General features: G+C 46.4%; 1 protein-coding gene across 4 annotated transcripts in view; it reads right to left on the bottom strand.

Moving 5' to 3' along the window:
- SMG6 (SMG6 nonsense mediated mRNA decay factor) overlaps positions 1 to 15686 on the bottom strand; it is a 1079424-nt gene that overhangs the window by 15774 nt on the left and 1047964 nt on the right. For all 4 annotated transcript variants that reach the window (XM_085649087.1, XM_085649085.1, XM_085649086.1 and 1 more), the window contains one exon: positions 14505 to 14586. In XM_085649087.1, the coding sequence (XP_085505213.1) occupies positions 14505 to 14586 (82 nt within the window). The remainder of the gene's footprint in view (positions 1 to 14504; positions 14587 to 15686) is intronic.

Genomic DNA, 15686 nt, shown 5'->3' on the forward strand with positions numbered 1-15686 from the left:
CCCGTGTCCTGAGTTGGAACATCTTCGGGATTGTTGACGGAGGCAAGCCGAAGGTAATGTTGGCTGGCCCCGTAGAGGTTGCTGGAGCTCCGATCGGGCCGGAACCCGACGGGTCTTTGAGGGCCGCCGTGGTTTTGTTGCTTTGCGTCACAGCAGGCCGCACTTGGGGCGTCTTTGAGGCTTTGGCACCGGGCAGGTTCGTAGAGCCGGGCGTGGATTTTTTCGGTGCCGGCGGGTCCTCGAGTCGAGGTGTGGAGATCACCGTCGACGTCCTCGATACGTGAGGCATCGGCGTCGTCGAGGGAGCGACGCGAGGCGAAGCAGGCGGTATTGCCCTCGGTGTCGTTGGCGTCGGCTGTCGAGTAGGTTTCTCGGTGCCGATGGCCTTTTTCCGTTTGTCGACTCCGATGTCGCCCGATTCCAGTTCGGCACCGAAGTCCCTCTTGGCGCGGTCGGTGCCGACGCGTTGCGCTGACGTCGAAGGCGTGGAAGGCCTCGATCCGACCAGCGCCACTTTCAGTTTCGGTTTCGTATGAACCGGAGCAGCTTTCGGTTTCGGTTTTATGGTAGGGAAACCAGCTGGCTTATGCAGCAATGGCTGCCGCTGAACGTCCGAGGCCGGGCCCGAGGGCGGGGCCGAAGAACTACGGGATGGGTCTCGGGTAAGGCCCGAAGGCGATCCCTCGACCGGAGCCAAAGGCTGTGGCGCTGGTGTTTCTTCGGTTTGAACAGGTAGGCCTTGTTCATCATTGGAGCTACTCTCTTCGGCCCCTAAGGCCTCCTCGTCGTCTCCTACCTCGGTGTCGTCTTCACCTCTGTGGAAGAGTGACTCGTCGCCCTCGTCCGAACCGGGGTCGTGTTCGGAAACGGGACTGGAGGGTATGACTTCTAATTCTTCGACGTCGGCCTCGTCGAAGATGTCTGTTGGGGCCGGTGCCGCGTGCCGCGCCTCGAGTCTCGCCGCTCTTCGGTTCCTTAGAGTCTTCTTGGAACGGAACCGGGCACAGGCCATGCATGTCGATTCGTCGTGGTCCGGCGAAAGGCATTTGTTGCACACCGGATGGACGTCGATGTGTGGGTACTTCGCATTGCATACCGGACACCTTTTGAATGGCGTCCTGGATTCCATCGTCGAAGTAGTCGATGGACAGGTAAATGCGAAAGAAGTCGGTGCTGAAAGTTAGTAAACTAACAAAATGCTATCGAAACCCGATCGATAAACAGTACCGACGCGAACTAAAGGCCTTTTGGCCTCGATCAAATATTTTCCTAACTTGAGCTAAGATAGCACATCCGAACCCAATGGCGGAAAAAAACAATCTGAGGATGGAGAGGATGCCCATGCGCACTGTAGTCCAGGGGAGGAGTCACCTATCCAAGGATACTTCGAAGACTCTTCCAGGACAACAACGTGCAAACATCCGGACCCAACACTAGGCGGCGATCTATGCACAGATATGAATTCAGCAGCCCACATGCCTCGAACTAGGTGAGCTTTCTCAAGGCTGCCGCTTTCTCGGTTTCAGATGCCACAGTTTTCTTCCGGTCAAGGAAAGAAGCTACAATCAGCATGAAACTGTAAACCTTCACCTTCATTATGACAAACCCCTCTGAACTCCTTTTTTCACGTACTTTGTAAGCCATAACAGTGGGTCAGTTATGGCGGTAGTCTTAATAAACAATCTCTATTCCCTTCCTAAAGGACAGAGTCATTTTGAGAGTATGGCCTTCTTCCCTGCTAAGATGAGTATCAGAAATCCAAATCTCCATAATTATTATGCTATCAGACTACTTTTCCTCTGTCTCATACAGCTAAAGCAGAAGAGCAGTTGTCCAGTTTATATGCCACCAAAGCTAAAAGGAGCACAGGTTGGGTGCTAAACATTTTGATGGGTTTTGAGGATTGAAGAAAGGGTACGCTGCGTGAGAATGGACCATTTCCATATTGCAAATGTATTGCATTAAGCCTTTAGATTTGCCAAACATAAACCTACCCAGCGATATTAGGACTCGCCGTCCCTCCTTCTCTTTTCTGAGATGTTCAGGAACATTTATTTAGAAAAATCAATTTTCGTTTCGTCTTAGCCTCTGTGGATGTGTAGAATCATCTTTACAAGGACAGTCATCGTCTTCAGAGAGTACCTGTGTCATTTTTGGGGATAATATCTGCCTCTCCACGGTCAGTCGCTCAAGCACCCCCTTGCAAGTACTCAAATCACCACTGAAAATTCTTCCAGATCTAATTTGATTGCTATTTTGAAAAAAAAACTTGTTATATTTGCATTTGAATTTTAGAGAACTAACCTTGAAATGGCCACCTGGAAGAATCAAAGTCATATCTCATCCACGCAAACTAGGAACTTTATCACTATCCCACTAATCATATGGAGATGACGTTGTTTTGATGAGCCTAACTAAGATCGGCTTACGAAGAGCATAGGAATGCTGAAATATATAGCCGACAATAAACTAGAGATAAACATCGCAAAAAGCAAAACAATGCTGATTAGTAGACATCAGAAGGCAAAACAGCAATTCCAATTAGAGGGCATAAAACTAGAAGCAGTATCCAAATATAAGTATTTGGGCTTCTTTATTGACAACAGGCACAATCATCAGGACCAAAAAGAATATATAACTCAGAGGACAAACGCCTTATCATTTGCCTTCAGGTCTTTAGCGAAAAAACTGAAGGGGCCATCATGTAAACCCCTATTAGCAGTAATAAAAGCCAAGATGTTACCAACATTAACATATGGCAGTACGGCACTACACGGGAAAGACGCAGACCTCCTAAACAAGTCTCAAGTTTCAATTTATAAACAAGTCTTTCAAATTCATCAGTCCGCCTCCCCAGCACAGGTAAGACTAGAACTTGGGGTAACTAATGAAACACTGGGGAGAAAGTACGCAACCATTAAGCAATGGTACACATTCAAGCAAAATGCGGCAGAACTGGAATTGAACAAGGCTTTGTGGGACGAATTAGAGAAGGATGAAAAATCCCCATACAACTAATATCTAAAAAAACAAGCATTTGCAATGCAATAGGTCTCGCATTCACGCAAGTTTGAGCTATTGACATTGCAAATGACAATGCCTTTTATTTGTGTTTTCGTTTTTAAAACAAATAAAAGGCATTGTCATTTACAATGCCAATAGCTTAAAGTAGCGTAAATGCGAGACCTATTGGATTGTAAATGATTGTTTTAAAATGTGGGTGGTGTAGGGGAGAGATTGTCAGAGAGTGATGGGTGACAGGACACAACGTTTACTATGGTGCAGGAGCGGGCACACGTGTGGCTAGCTCAGGCTGGAGCTAAAAAACAGACTACCAGTTCCGAAAATGTAAACAGTATTTTTTTAACAGCTCTGCCTAACGTTGAAAGCTGGTAGGAGGGTGTTCCTTGCACAGCTAACATTTTAATGAAAACCCAAATTTTAAAAAATCCACAGTACTTGGTCTTTAAAGACCTGTGAAGAGTTTGAGCGTGCCAGAGATAGGACTCCAGACACTGCCCAGCAGAGCACACAGCTGCAGAGAGACATGAAACACACTAAGGAGAAGAGAGGGGGGAGCAGGAAATAATTGAACTTCAGAAACAGAACAGTTGTGTATAAATTCAATTTTTTTATTCCAGATTTGTATAGCACAAACTCAACCAGAAGGAATTTGAGGGATTTACAAAAGCACCGGTAACATTACACATGAACGCATTCATTTTTGTAGGCACAGCGGGATTAGGTAATTTGCCCAGAATCACAGAATATTGATCCGAGGCCGAGACTGGAAACATAGAACCTGGCCGCTTCGCCACATCCTCTTCCTTATTGCAAGCAGCCACAGCACCATTGAACATTATAATGCACCCTTGCACACTTCTAAAGTCCGATCATCTAATTTCCAGACTTCGAGCCAACATTCTTTCATTATTCTTTTAAATAATACGTTCAGATTTTCACTACGCTTGAATGAATTAGTTTGACCGTCTTCTGGTTACTCTCAAGTGTTCAATAAAGTTTGTTAAAATAAACTAGATAAGGGCTCTCCTGAAACCAACCTTGTCCGTCTGTTCCCGCCTCCTAGGCTGTTTCGCCCAATGACTCACGGCAATTGGTGTCTAAACTAGCAGCATTGCCCACAGCTCGCCGGCCTTTATTCTACATGGAGCTGAAAACGAGGGAAATTTGGAGCAGTGAGCATGGAGCTAAAAGCAAAGGAATTGTATCAGCTGCTCTCTGTGTCTCTTTCGAGATAAAAATGAAGAAATGTGCAGTTTTAACTCAAATAAGTCTGGCAGGATGGGAATGGGTGTAGGAGAGCTTGCACGGAGCAATGCGATGACCGAGGCAAGAGAGGCAGTGAATCTAATTATGGGGACTATGGCGATTTCCCATCAGCGTGCCTTGCTCAGCGTGTGGCGCATGCGTGGTATGGGTGTTTGGGTACGCAGCTGATAGCTGGGGCACGTTCAGAGACCCGACTATAGCGGACCTAACGCTAGGGTGCAGTCCGGAGCAGTGGAGAGGGCTTGGGAGCAGTACCGGGGCACGTCAGATCGCCGTATTGGATCGAAGGAGGTAGCACTTGGGAAGCCTTCACAGCAGCGAGAAAAAGCAGACGCACTACCGCCACCATGTACAGGCACTTGGGCCCGCAGCGCTCCCCGTCCCGAGATTTTAACAGCATCGTCCAGATCTGCAGCGCAAATGTTCAAAGGATCAGTGGCAACAGTGAGTATGATGGCACAAAATTAATGACTTGCCTTGGAAGTGGAACACGAGATGTGCACGTCGCGTGTCTGTCTGTACGTGCGTGAATTACAGGAGGCTGGTGAGGACGAAAGCGAAACTGCATGCTGGCTTGCGAGGGAAGGGGGACAGGAGATGTGCACGCCGCGTGGCTGAAGGCGCGTACACCAACTCAAATCCGCCAAAAGCCTGCGCGTGCACATCTCCTGTCCCCCTTCCGAGGCAAGTCAGCAACAATAGATCTCGCCGAAAGCAGCGCTCCGCGCTGCGTTCGCAGGCGAGACCTAAAAAGCATTACTAGAAACCTGCACAGGTGGGCTCTGGGAAACCAATTTGTCCTACTCATCCTTTAAGCAAGCCATAAATAAATCCGCTAAATTTCATTCCTTGCTGGTCGACAAAAACATCCTCAGTAAGGGAAAACACGCCTGGATGGTTAATTACTAATTACTAATTATAAAACACTTATCCCGGCACCATATCTGAACATCACGTTCTCGGTCTACAAGAAGTTGCAAATAATGGCTTTGCGTTTAGGCAATCTGCCGTCTATTGCCGACCAGCCAACATGGGTCCACAAAGGGCCGAAAGATTGTAGACTATGTGGAAGTAGTAAAGAGGATTTTGTTCACCTAGTCTGCATAAGCCCCAAATTTTCACAAGCGCGAATCTCTTTATTAAAACAAGCCATGAATTCCAGAGGCATAAGGACTTGCAGATCTGCAGTTATAGCAGCTTTGGATTCAACAGACATTACACTGAACTGTAAACTAATAAAGTTCCTTTATGCACACATGCAAGCATTAAAAAATAATAATAATAATAATAAATAAATAAAATAAAGGGAAATGATGTGGAGCATCGCTCGCTAACACCAAGCAAGACTGACCGGCCCTGAGATTGCACTCGTTTCTGGAACACAATGGTGAACAAGGCAAGAATACTTGGAGAAATATTCACTCTTGTAAAGTACACCACGAGTCAATCAATATTTCGGACTTATTAATTAATGCACCCGGAAAATATTTGTATTTTATTAAGAGACTAACTAATCAAATTACGATATTTCCATATACATTTGAGTGTTAACAACTGTCAAACAAGAGATTCTTTTTACGACTTTTTAGGTTTTACACAAAACAAACTTTTACTGTTGTTTAGAAATTGTATTGTAGTGGTTTTAACTAACTGAAACAATAAACAATCTTGACTTGACTTGAAAGTCATGTTAGATGCCTACGCTTCTCCACGCCTAAAGGAATTTGTGGTATTGGAGAAAAGTATAAGCAAAAATTCTGTACAAACGTATCAACAATGCATCCACCTACTAACTGGTATTTTGAGTTTCCTGCTGTTGCAAACAGGTCTAGTTGTGGTATTCCCCAGTGATGGTATACTTTGTTTATCAGGGACTGTTTTAATTCCCATTTGTGAGAGCAGTTTGCCTACTTGGCTCATCAGCATGAGAGACTTCTGCACCTGGGATGTGGTTTTCTACCAGGTGTACGTTTCTTGCAATGGCCCACCTGCATATGCTCTGTGCTAGCTTCAAGAGTGGGTAAGAAACAGCCCCCTCATTTGTTCAGACAGAACATCGCAGTCATGCTGTCTGTTGAGATTTGTACTACCTTGTTCTAAATATGACTTTGGAAGGTCTTTAATGCCAAGTTAATTGTTTTCGGTTTCAAGGAATTGGTGTGCTTGGGCACCTCCTGTGTGGACCACAGTTTCCTTACCCTCAACTGATCCTTGTGCACACCCACTCCAAAGGCGTCAACGATGGCCCGTGGAATTCGGGGCACATCCAGTTCCAAGACTTGAATCAGGTCTGAATCAGAGAGTGAAGGCAGATTTTTGGACCTTGGACTGTAGAACATTTTTCAGGAGGGGATTGCTGAGAAGTCAAAGAAGTGTGTTTGGACTTCTTATGCCTCCTCTTTGACTTGCCCTTCAACTTTGCCTTTGACTTACCCAAAGCTGGTGAGCGAGTCTGAAAATAGCCTCATGACCAGGAGCGGGACTGACCGTTTTTCTCGTGCTCAGCGACATAGAGAATTTTACGTTCCCTGGCGGTGCTCAGATGCTTCATGGAACATTTGTTACACAACTTCAAATCATATTTGGGGCTAAGACGCCAAAGGAAGACTTTGTAAGGGTTCATGATCGACATCTACTTACAGCACGTGACAATGTTGAAAACTTTGGCAAGAAATGCAAAAAACTGTAGGAGCTTAACTCTGGATTAGTGACATACGGCGTTGTAAAACAGGAACTGACATCACTGCACACCACCTCCAGCACACAGGATTCAGGCTGGTGCCTGGGAATTTTTACAAGGGGAGTAATCTACAGTTAGACATAAACACTAGAAGGTGATTTTTGGGCATAGAGCTTGTGCTGTATAGTGAAAGCCTCCCTCAAGTGTGCTGGAGTTTGTTGACTCTGCTTGATCAGATAGTACACTTTCATTTTCCTGTTTGGCTTGCCAACATGTCCCCTGGATCTGCTGCTTGTCAAAGTGTATTCACCATCCTAGAAGGGAAGCATTCATCACTAATATCTACGAAGGGAGCAGTTTTTGACATGTTAAAGCACTCATGTCATCCTTCAGCCACCATGGAAATTATTGCAAAGCTACAATGAACAGAATCAATTTGCCTTTTAGTGAACTGAGCACTGACTACCCATGCATTCCAGCAGTGGTCTCATATGTGATCTTGCTCTGGGCACTGTGAAAATGTGAGAATCCACTGATCCAAGGACAGTCAAGATTTGCCAAGCAATTTGATGACGTTTCACAAGTAAAAATCTACAGATCTCCACTCACAATGGAACACGATGAGTCTATCAAAACGTCCACATAGGCCCCCACCACTGCCAAATCCAACCTCCACGAAGGAATGAAGGCCATCGCCGAATGGATGACGAACAGCTGCCTGAAACTGAACTCGGACAAAACGGAGGTCCTCATCATCGGATCCACCCCCTCCGCCTGGGACGATTCATGGTGGCCGGCCGCACTGGGAGCTGCACCGACACCCACTAACCATGCACGCAACCTGAGAGTCATCCTGCACTTCGCATTGCCAATGACCCAGCAAGTGAACGCAGTCTCCTCCTCCTGCTTCAACATCCTCCGCATGCTCTGCAAGATCTACAGATGGATCCCCACCGGTACAAGAAAGACAGTCACCCAGGCCCTCGTCAGCAGCAGACTGGACTACGGCAATGCTCTCTACGCAGGAACCTCAGCCAAACTCCAGAAACGATACAACACATACAGAACGTCTCTGCACGCCTCATCCTCGACATCCCTCGCCACAGCCATATCACAGCCCACCTGAAAGACCTGCACTGGCTCCCCGTCAACAAGATGATCACCTTCAAGCTCCTCACCCACGCTCACAAAGCTCTCCACAACACCGGACCAGCGTACTTCAATGAACTTCTACACCCCAAACCACCAGCTTCACTCCACTGACCTCGCCCTCGCCACCGTCCCCCACATCCGTCGAGCAACCGCCGCCGGCAGATCATTCTCCCACCTCGCCGCAAAAACCTGGAACACCCTCCCCATCCGCTTACGACAGACCCAGGACCTCCTGGCTTTCAGGAGACTCCTCAAGACCTGGCTGTTCTAGCAGTAGCAGCACCCCCACCCCTCCCGCCTTGAGACCCTCACGGGTAAGTAGTGCGCTCTACAAATGGATTGATTGATAGGTATTCTTTTGTTAAAGGAACACTGCTGTTCTGTATGGATTGAAGTAGACTTGGCATAACTGTTACGGCCTACAAATTTGATAGACTTTCTCTGGTGAGTTTGTCTTTAGAAACCAACTGTCCCAAAAAAACACAGTAAAAAAAAATCTCATATCCCGAGGTGTGCTGCAACTACTACTACTTCCATGAAACTGAAGATGAGTGCAGGATCAGATGGAAGGCTGAAAGGCAGTACCTTGATATGAAAATGCTCTTTTTAAACATGTTTTCACTGAATTTCAAAAATTATCATAACATGCAAAATAGCATTTGATAGTATATAGGACATGAAGTCGTATAGAAATACACAAGTCTCGTGGTGTAAGAACGATAACATTCATAAACCAATCATCGTCAAATAGACAGGATTACTCACAGGTAGACAAAGTCCATAAAAATGATCCGGAATATATATCGTTTGTCTGCCATAGACAGCAGAAACTGCGGAACAGAGCCCATATGTCCTTACACTTGGCGGTGCATGGGACCAATTCTGAGTAGAGTTCCATTTGCTCATTACATTAAGTCAACGCTGCTAGCCATTTCTTGTGGGTTGCAAACAATAAAGCCAGTGCTACAATTTTAAAATACGCCAAGGGAATTCATTTGACCCAGCTCAATAACACAATGTGAGGTATATTGCTAGCTCGGTTAGCAATCATCTGAGAAACAGAGGTTGTGACCTCTTTCCAGTATTGCTATATATTGGGGCAGGAGCATGCTGAATGTAGGAAGTCGGTATCTAGTGTGTGGCACCTGGTAATGCCATCCTGATAATTAAAATGCCCTATCAGCACTTGGAATGCTAGCAATTCTTGTGCTATTGTGTGAATGGAATGTGAAAATATGCATCTTGTACATCTATGACACACATCTAATCTCCATGTTGGAGCAGTGGTATACCACAGGACTCGGTGTAAAGTTGCATAATGTGTAAAAAATTATAGACTGGAGTTCGGCATGAGCAATCGCCAGTAGATGAGATTAATTCTAGCACTCCTTCCATCACCTAACTGATTGTTGTCTTCTTTACTGTAGCAGTACTACAGATATTTTTTCGCTCTCCTGGACCAGAGGGAAAGAGGATGTTGTAGTGGCCTGGTAGTGCTTCCTGACAGATGACAGTAAAACTGATTCAGGCAGGCCTGTTTTCAGAAATGTTCAATCAGTGTTTGGTGGGGAGTCTTTACTGTAGCAGGAATTGGAAAGATGTGCATGGTTAGTTTGAGGAGTCGTGGGATTAATGGCATTAGGGGTCCTGCGGATGCCCTATGTTGAGTCGAAAAAACTAAAAAAGAGGTCTGAGGAACCTTGACCATGATGTTGAGCAGAGGCGCAACTAGAGCCAAAATTCGAGGGGGCTGAGCAAAAATTTCGGGGGGGGGCTGAACTTTAAGCAATTGGCAGAGTGGAGCTGCAGGGGCTCTTAGAAGGGGTGAAACAACAGCAAGGCCTCATTAACATGCAAATGGTCTTTTAAAGACCTGTGAAGTGCTCGGGTGCGGCTGCTTTTTTGCCCGGGAAGGAGTCTCATACCGGGCTGCCGCACACGACGGGGGGGGAACGGGGGGGGGGGGGGGGTCTGAAGCCCTTTGAGTCCAATGGGTGTTGCGCACCTGATGTTGAGCTTTGTTGCTCCTATCTTTAGAATTTCTGAAAAAGTTAGGATGCCATCAACATGAATTCATTAGAGTGATTTCAACAGAGATGTAGGTGGATGCTTTCTGCATTATAATTCTGGTGTCTCTTTTTGATTTTCTTGGCTTTCTTGGAAAGGTCATCAATGCTGAGGTATGCATTGACAAGGAAAAGCTTGTCCATGTATTGTAGGTGGAGTGGGTTGTACCTTTAAGTTTCTCATGGTGGAGGCATAGTTTTCCTTTGGCCAGGGATATTCTCAGTGTATGCTTTGAACCGTGGTCCAATTCCATCAATATGCTCCTTTGAGGGCTAAATAAAAATACCTCTTTTCGGGGCTGAATGAGCAGACCAGATTGACTTTGATATATTTTACAGCACATGCTAAGACTTCCATAGTCTTGACCACGCCAATCATGCATTGTGTGAATCCACGCTGATTGGGCACAGGTCTGCATTGATATTAAAGACCTTGACAATGACTGGTTCTACACCAATGACAGTGAATGTACTGTGAGATTATTTCTTCAAAGTCCTGCCAGTCTGTGCCTATCAGGAATATTAATAGTGGCACGACTGGTGTTATCATTTTTTTGGGAACTTTCAAGTGGATAATCCAAAGTGGTTCCTCTAACTTTTCCGTGGTCTCAAAGCGACTGGAAGCAGGTTATTAAAAGAGCTGAATATTTCTTACTTCTTAGACAAATTCCTTCCTAATCTCTCATTGTCCTCCTAGACTTCACATGAGCCACTAAGAACTGCTGTGTAGCGTGACATCTGATAGAGACATCTAGCCGCAGACAGGATTTCGAAATACTTTCCCCTAGTACAACTGAGCGTCGGCAAAGGGCTTCCTGTGACTCTGTATCAACATCGTCCACTGGATGTAATGTCGACAGACTCCATATAATCCTGCCGCTGACACGCAGACCCAGAGTGGTTAGGAGGCCATTTTTCAGGCCCATCTCTATGTTTTGTCAAGAAAATAGTGTGCATATTTGTGATGTCATCCGGGTTTAAACTCTGTGGATCTTGTGACAGACAGATCTCAGTCACGGACCCGCATACCATCTGTTTGTGGTGCCTTGGAGAACACCATCACTCCAAGGAGTGCGGTTCTTGTTAGCGTTTTCGGCCGAAGGCGTTGAGAGAGCATCGGATGAAACTTCTAGTGGCGCATTTATCTATAAAACCACGTCGTCGTCAGTCCTCGCTGAAGTCCAGAGACCAGTTGAAGAGCCGTTCAGATGAGGGGCTGCCTCCGTCGACATCGCGGAGGCTCCGAAGTGCAAACAGTCGGCACGTATCTCATATCTGATGCCGTCTCCCAACCTTTGGTTGTGGAGCATTCTCAGAAGTCCACCCCACGCCTCCCTAAAAATATTGGAGCGCAGACGACTCTAGCCCAAATGTGGAAATATTATTTTTCCCTGCATAATGTTTTTGGGTCTCAGTCTTATTCTGGTGCATTTTCTGGCACCAAGGAGGCAGGAGGTGCCCTGACTGGATCCTCACCGGCAGGTTCGCCCTTGGTGACAGTTGGTCCCTCTGAATCCGTTGTTGGATTTGAGGAGGTTTCAGTGCACAGCCCTTCGGAGTTCTCACCTTTGGCATTGGGTTGAGTAATCCAATGACGTCAGCGGCGCCGGTCAACGTCGATCCCATTACTCTTTCCACACGTTGATACGACGCTGCAATGGCACCGATCGAGCGTCTGCCTTGAGCAACTCTCCATCTAGCCTTATTCAACCTGTTCCTGTTTTTCCTACCGGAATGCACAGTTTGGCAGGTGAAGGAGGGAATATAGGGCGTCCAAACCCTTTGGGCAATACTGTCCAGCCTCTTTTGGAAAATTGGCTGACTGAACTGGGGGAGACTAGTGGACTATAGTCCTCTCCAGTTTCAGATTTACTTTCTCCACCTGATATGGCAATGGTCACGGAAGAAAAGACATCAGCACGTCAGCGGCAAAATTATATGACTCCTCCGTCACATTTGGTGGACGATGTTGATAACGGAGTCGCACGACGCCCTCTGCCGATGCACAAACATACTAGGGGAAAAGAATTCCTGATACAGTCTCGCGCCTGGGGGAAGATTCTTAAGTAAGGAATATGAGGCTAGATCCTGCCCCTACCAGATAATGCGTTACCGAAGGTAACTTGTTCGTCAGCAAGGCATAGACTACACATCCCATGTAGGTATTTTTTACACTTACTACTGCCACAAGAATGGGTACTTCAAAGAGAGTGACATCATGTTTGTGGAGAAAATGATTCTAAAACCAAGGTCCGTCCCAAAATGTGACAAGGAACCAGTAGTAACTTCAAAGAAAATTCATTGTTTTACATTCCGCAACAATCTCACTTAACTTAGTCATATGTATGTAAGAAAGTGCACACCCTACTGTTCAGGGTAATGTGCATTCCACCCAAACTGTTGGTCAAAACAAAAACTGTGTCCTATTGCATAACAAGGTCAACCTGGGGGCTTAAAGTCACTATTCAGTTTCTTCTGTATGTAAGGCTGTGCTGTGTATCTAATAACTTGCTCTCAATTTATAAGGTAAAAATAAAAAGGAGCTAGAAACATGGAGACCACTACCTCAATTGTCTCAGTTTAATTAACTATCATAAAATTCTGCCATTAAATAGGCATTTATGTAAAAAAAAAAAAAGAAAAATCCCCTTCAAAGTGCCATGATAAAGAAGGCTATGTTATTAGCATTTGTAAAGAACGTACCAGCCACTGATGTGGCCTTTTAGCGGTTGCGGACTACCAAGTTTTGGGCAGCAACATTTGTATCAAGCGACCTTAATATGTGTTGAAGCTTGGTCTGCGAGACTGCACAATGAGTTCCAAGGAGGTTGCCTAAAATGATTAGCGAATGTCGAAGCAAAATATGCAGAGAATGTTATACACACAAGTTGTCATTCGAAAATGCTCTTGTAATGGAAATACAGTTGCAGGAGTTTGACAAGCCTCAGGCGAAAATGTAGAAACGTGGTACTGACAACAATGTGTTTGCCAATTGGTAGGCCACTGGTGTTGTGATGACTGGGCCTACGCAGGAGGATTATGCGAACCAGGGCTGGAATCTGGCAGGTAGAGTTCAGGCCTGATGGCAGGGGACAATGTGAGTTCGGTTTCCAGTAATAATTTTGGTGGGCTAGATTTTGGGGCTGCGGTGAATGCAAAAGTATGAGATGCTATGCAGGAGTGATGAGGTGCGAGCTGCCATCTGTTGCTAGGTGTCCGTGCACAGGAGACAGAAAATGTCACATTCTTTGGCCTTTCAGGCACAGGCCTGAAAATGTATTCAACCTGGAGTGGGATGTCGAGAGTAGTGACTGAAAAGTTCTTCGAGCAAGCTCAGTGCCACACACGATAGTTATGTACTAAGGGCTTTCTGGAAAGATAGATGTCTGTGTAGGGAGAAGATGCGTCTCTGCTTTGTGTACCATAGCCTATATTGCACAGTAATGCCAGTAAATATTCCGAATTCTGTTTTAAAAGCAGCACTGTGTGTTGAGGTGGAGAAATGGCACAATCAAGTGGTTTAATGAAAGTAATTTAGCCTTTTAGAATTATCGCGCAGCACTGAGCATCTTCCAAATAACTGCAGTGGCGGCTGGTAGGTAACGGGAGTGCGGAGTTATAAAAACAAAAAAACACTTACTTTTTCCGAAGGCCACGATTCTCCTCCACTTCTCTGCTCCAGAAGAAGCTGCAAGAAGCACCTGGCACACAGGCTCCCCTGACCCAATCACAACGCTGCAATGCAGCGTTGTGATTGGTCTGAGCGCCGTGAATCGGCCATTACAGCCTGGTGGGGAATATGCAAAGTGCGCATAGCTGCATGGCCGGCCGAAAACGGCCGACCCAGCAGTCATGCGCACTGAGTGTGCAGAGTCCTCTCCTCCTCCCACCCTGAGCCCCCGCCTCACCCTAACCCAGAATGCAGCAACCAAAAATAGAACGATAATAACCTTGTTATCGTTTTCTTTTTTCCTTTTTCACTGCTCTATGAGCAGTGAGGCGACGCTCCTCCACCTTAGTGGAGGAGCTGCCACTGAATAACTGTGGAGGCGATGGGACATTCTAGTTATGTTCAATGTTGATGACAACCATCGATATGGCACTTGTATTCTTGGAATCTGTGGGGCTGATGCACAGTTGTGGTAGCTGCATCACATGTTGAGGTATGGTTCAGCAGTGTGCATTCGGTACTGGAGAAGGAACTGGGTTCAGCAGGACAGAAAAGTACTGCAGTAACAAAGTTGAGCATAGCCTTAAGTATTACAGTAGAAAAGGGCACAGTTTCCCCTTGAAGTTAGTGTGCTCTTCACCAGTACCTTTCTTGGCCGGCATGAAGTCTTTGGCCCGATCCTGGCAGTAGTGCAGGCAGCAGGAGAGAATCAGATCATCATTGTTTCCCTGCAATGAAAAGGTCAAATTTCAAACTGTAAAGTCTCCTACATCATGTACAGAAGATTGGGAATACGAAAGGAGACACAATGGAGTTACTTGCCTTCCCTCCAGGTGACAACTCTCGTATTCCACCACTGTCGCTCCACCCAAGATAGAAATGTTGATTCACACATAATTCTCCCTACAGTAGTGGTGGTCCAACTTAGTCTACTTTACAGAGCAAGCATTGGCAAATCCAATAGGTCTCGCCTGCGCCAGAGCTATTGGCTTTGCAAATGTAGTTTAGCCATGTTGTACACCAGCGTGGCTGCTGTTCAGCATGGCTAAAGGTTTGCAGCATAGAGGAGTGTGGCGTGAAGTAGAGTCGAGTGTCGTGGCATAGCAAAGAGTGGAGTGTCGAGAGAGGAGGGATGTAGAGAGGCGGGGTAGAGTAAAGGGGCACAGAGTGGAGTAGAGGGGCATAGAGCGTCAAGGCATAGAATGAAGTAGAGTGTCGTAGGGTGCAGTGGCACAGAGTAGAGTCTTGCAGGGTAGAGTGCAGTTGTGCAGCGTAGAGTGCAGTGTGGTAGAGTGGATTAGAGTGGAGTGGTGCAGAGTGGAGTAGGGTGCAGTGGTGTAGAGTGGTTCAGAGTAGACTGAAGTGGCATAGAATGGAGTGGTGCAGGGTAGCATACAGTGGCAAAGAATAGAGTGACAGTGCAGTGGCGCAGAGTGGTACAGAGTAGAGTGCATTAAAGTAGAGTGTATTGGCGTCGAGTGCAGTGATGTAGAGTTCAGTGGTGTAGAGTGCAGTGGCCTAGAGTGGAATGTTGTAGAGTGCAATGGTGCACAGTGCAGCAGCAAATAGTAGAGTGGTGCAGAGTAGAGTAGAGAGGCACAGAGTGGAGGAGTGCAGAGTGTAGTGGATTAGAGTGCAGTGGCATACAGTGGAGTGGTGTAGAGTGCAGTGGCGAAGAGTGCAGTGGTGTAGAGTAGAATGGCGTACAGTGCAGTGATGTGGGGCGGCGTAGAGGGCCGTGGGCGGAGTGGAGTGACATTGTGCTGAGTGGGGTATAGCGGCATGGAGTGCTGTTGAGTGTTGTGCAGTGAAGTGGCACAGAGTGGAG

The sequence above is a fragment of the Triturus cristatus genome, chromosome 3_2 (genome assembly GCF_964204655.1).
Source record: "Triturus cristatus chromosome 3_2, aTriCri1.1, whole genome shotgun sequence".
In the NCBI taxonomy this organism is placed as follows: Eukaryota; Metazoa; Chordata; class Amphibia; order Caudata; family Salamandridae; genus Triturus; species Triturus cristatus.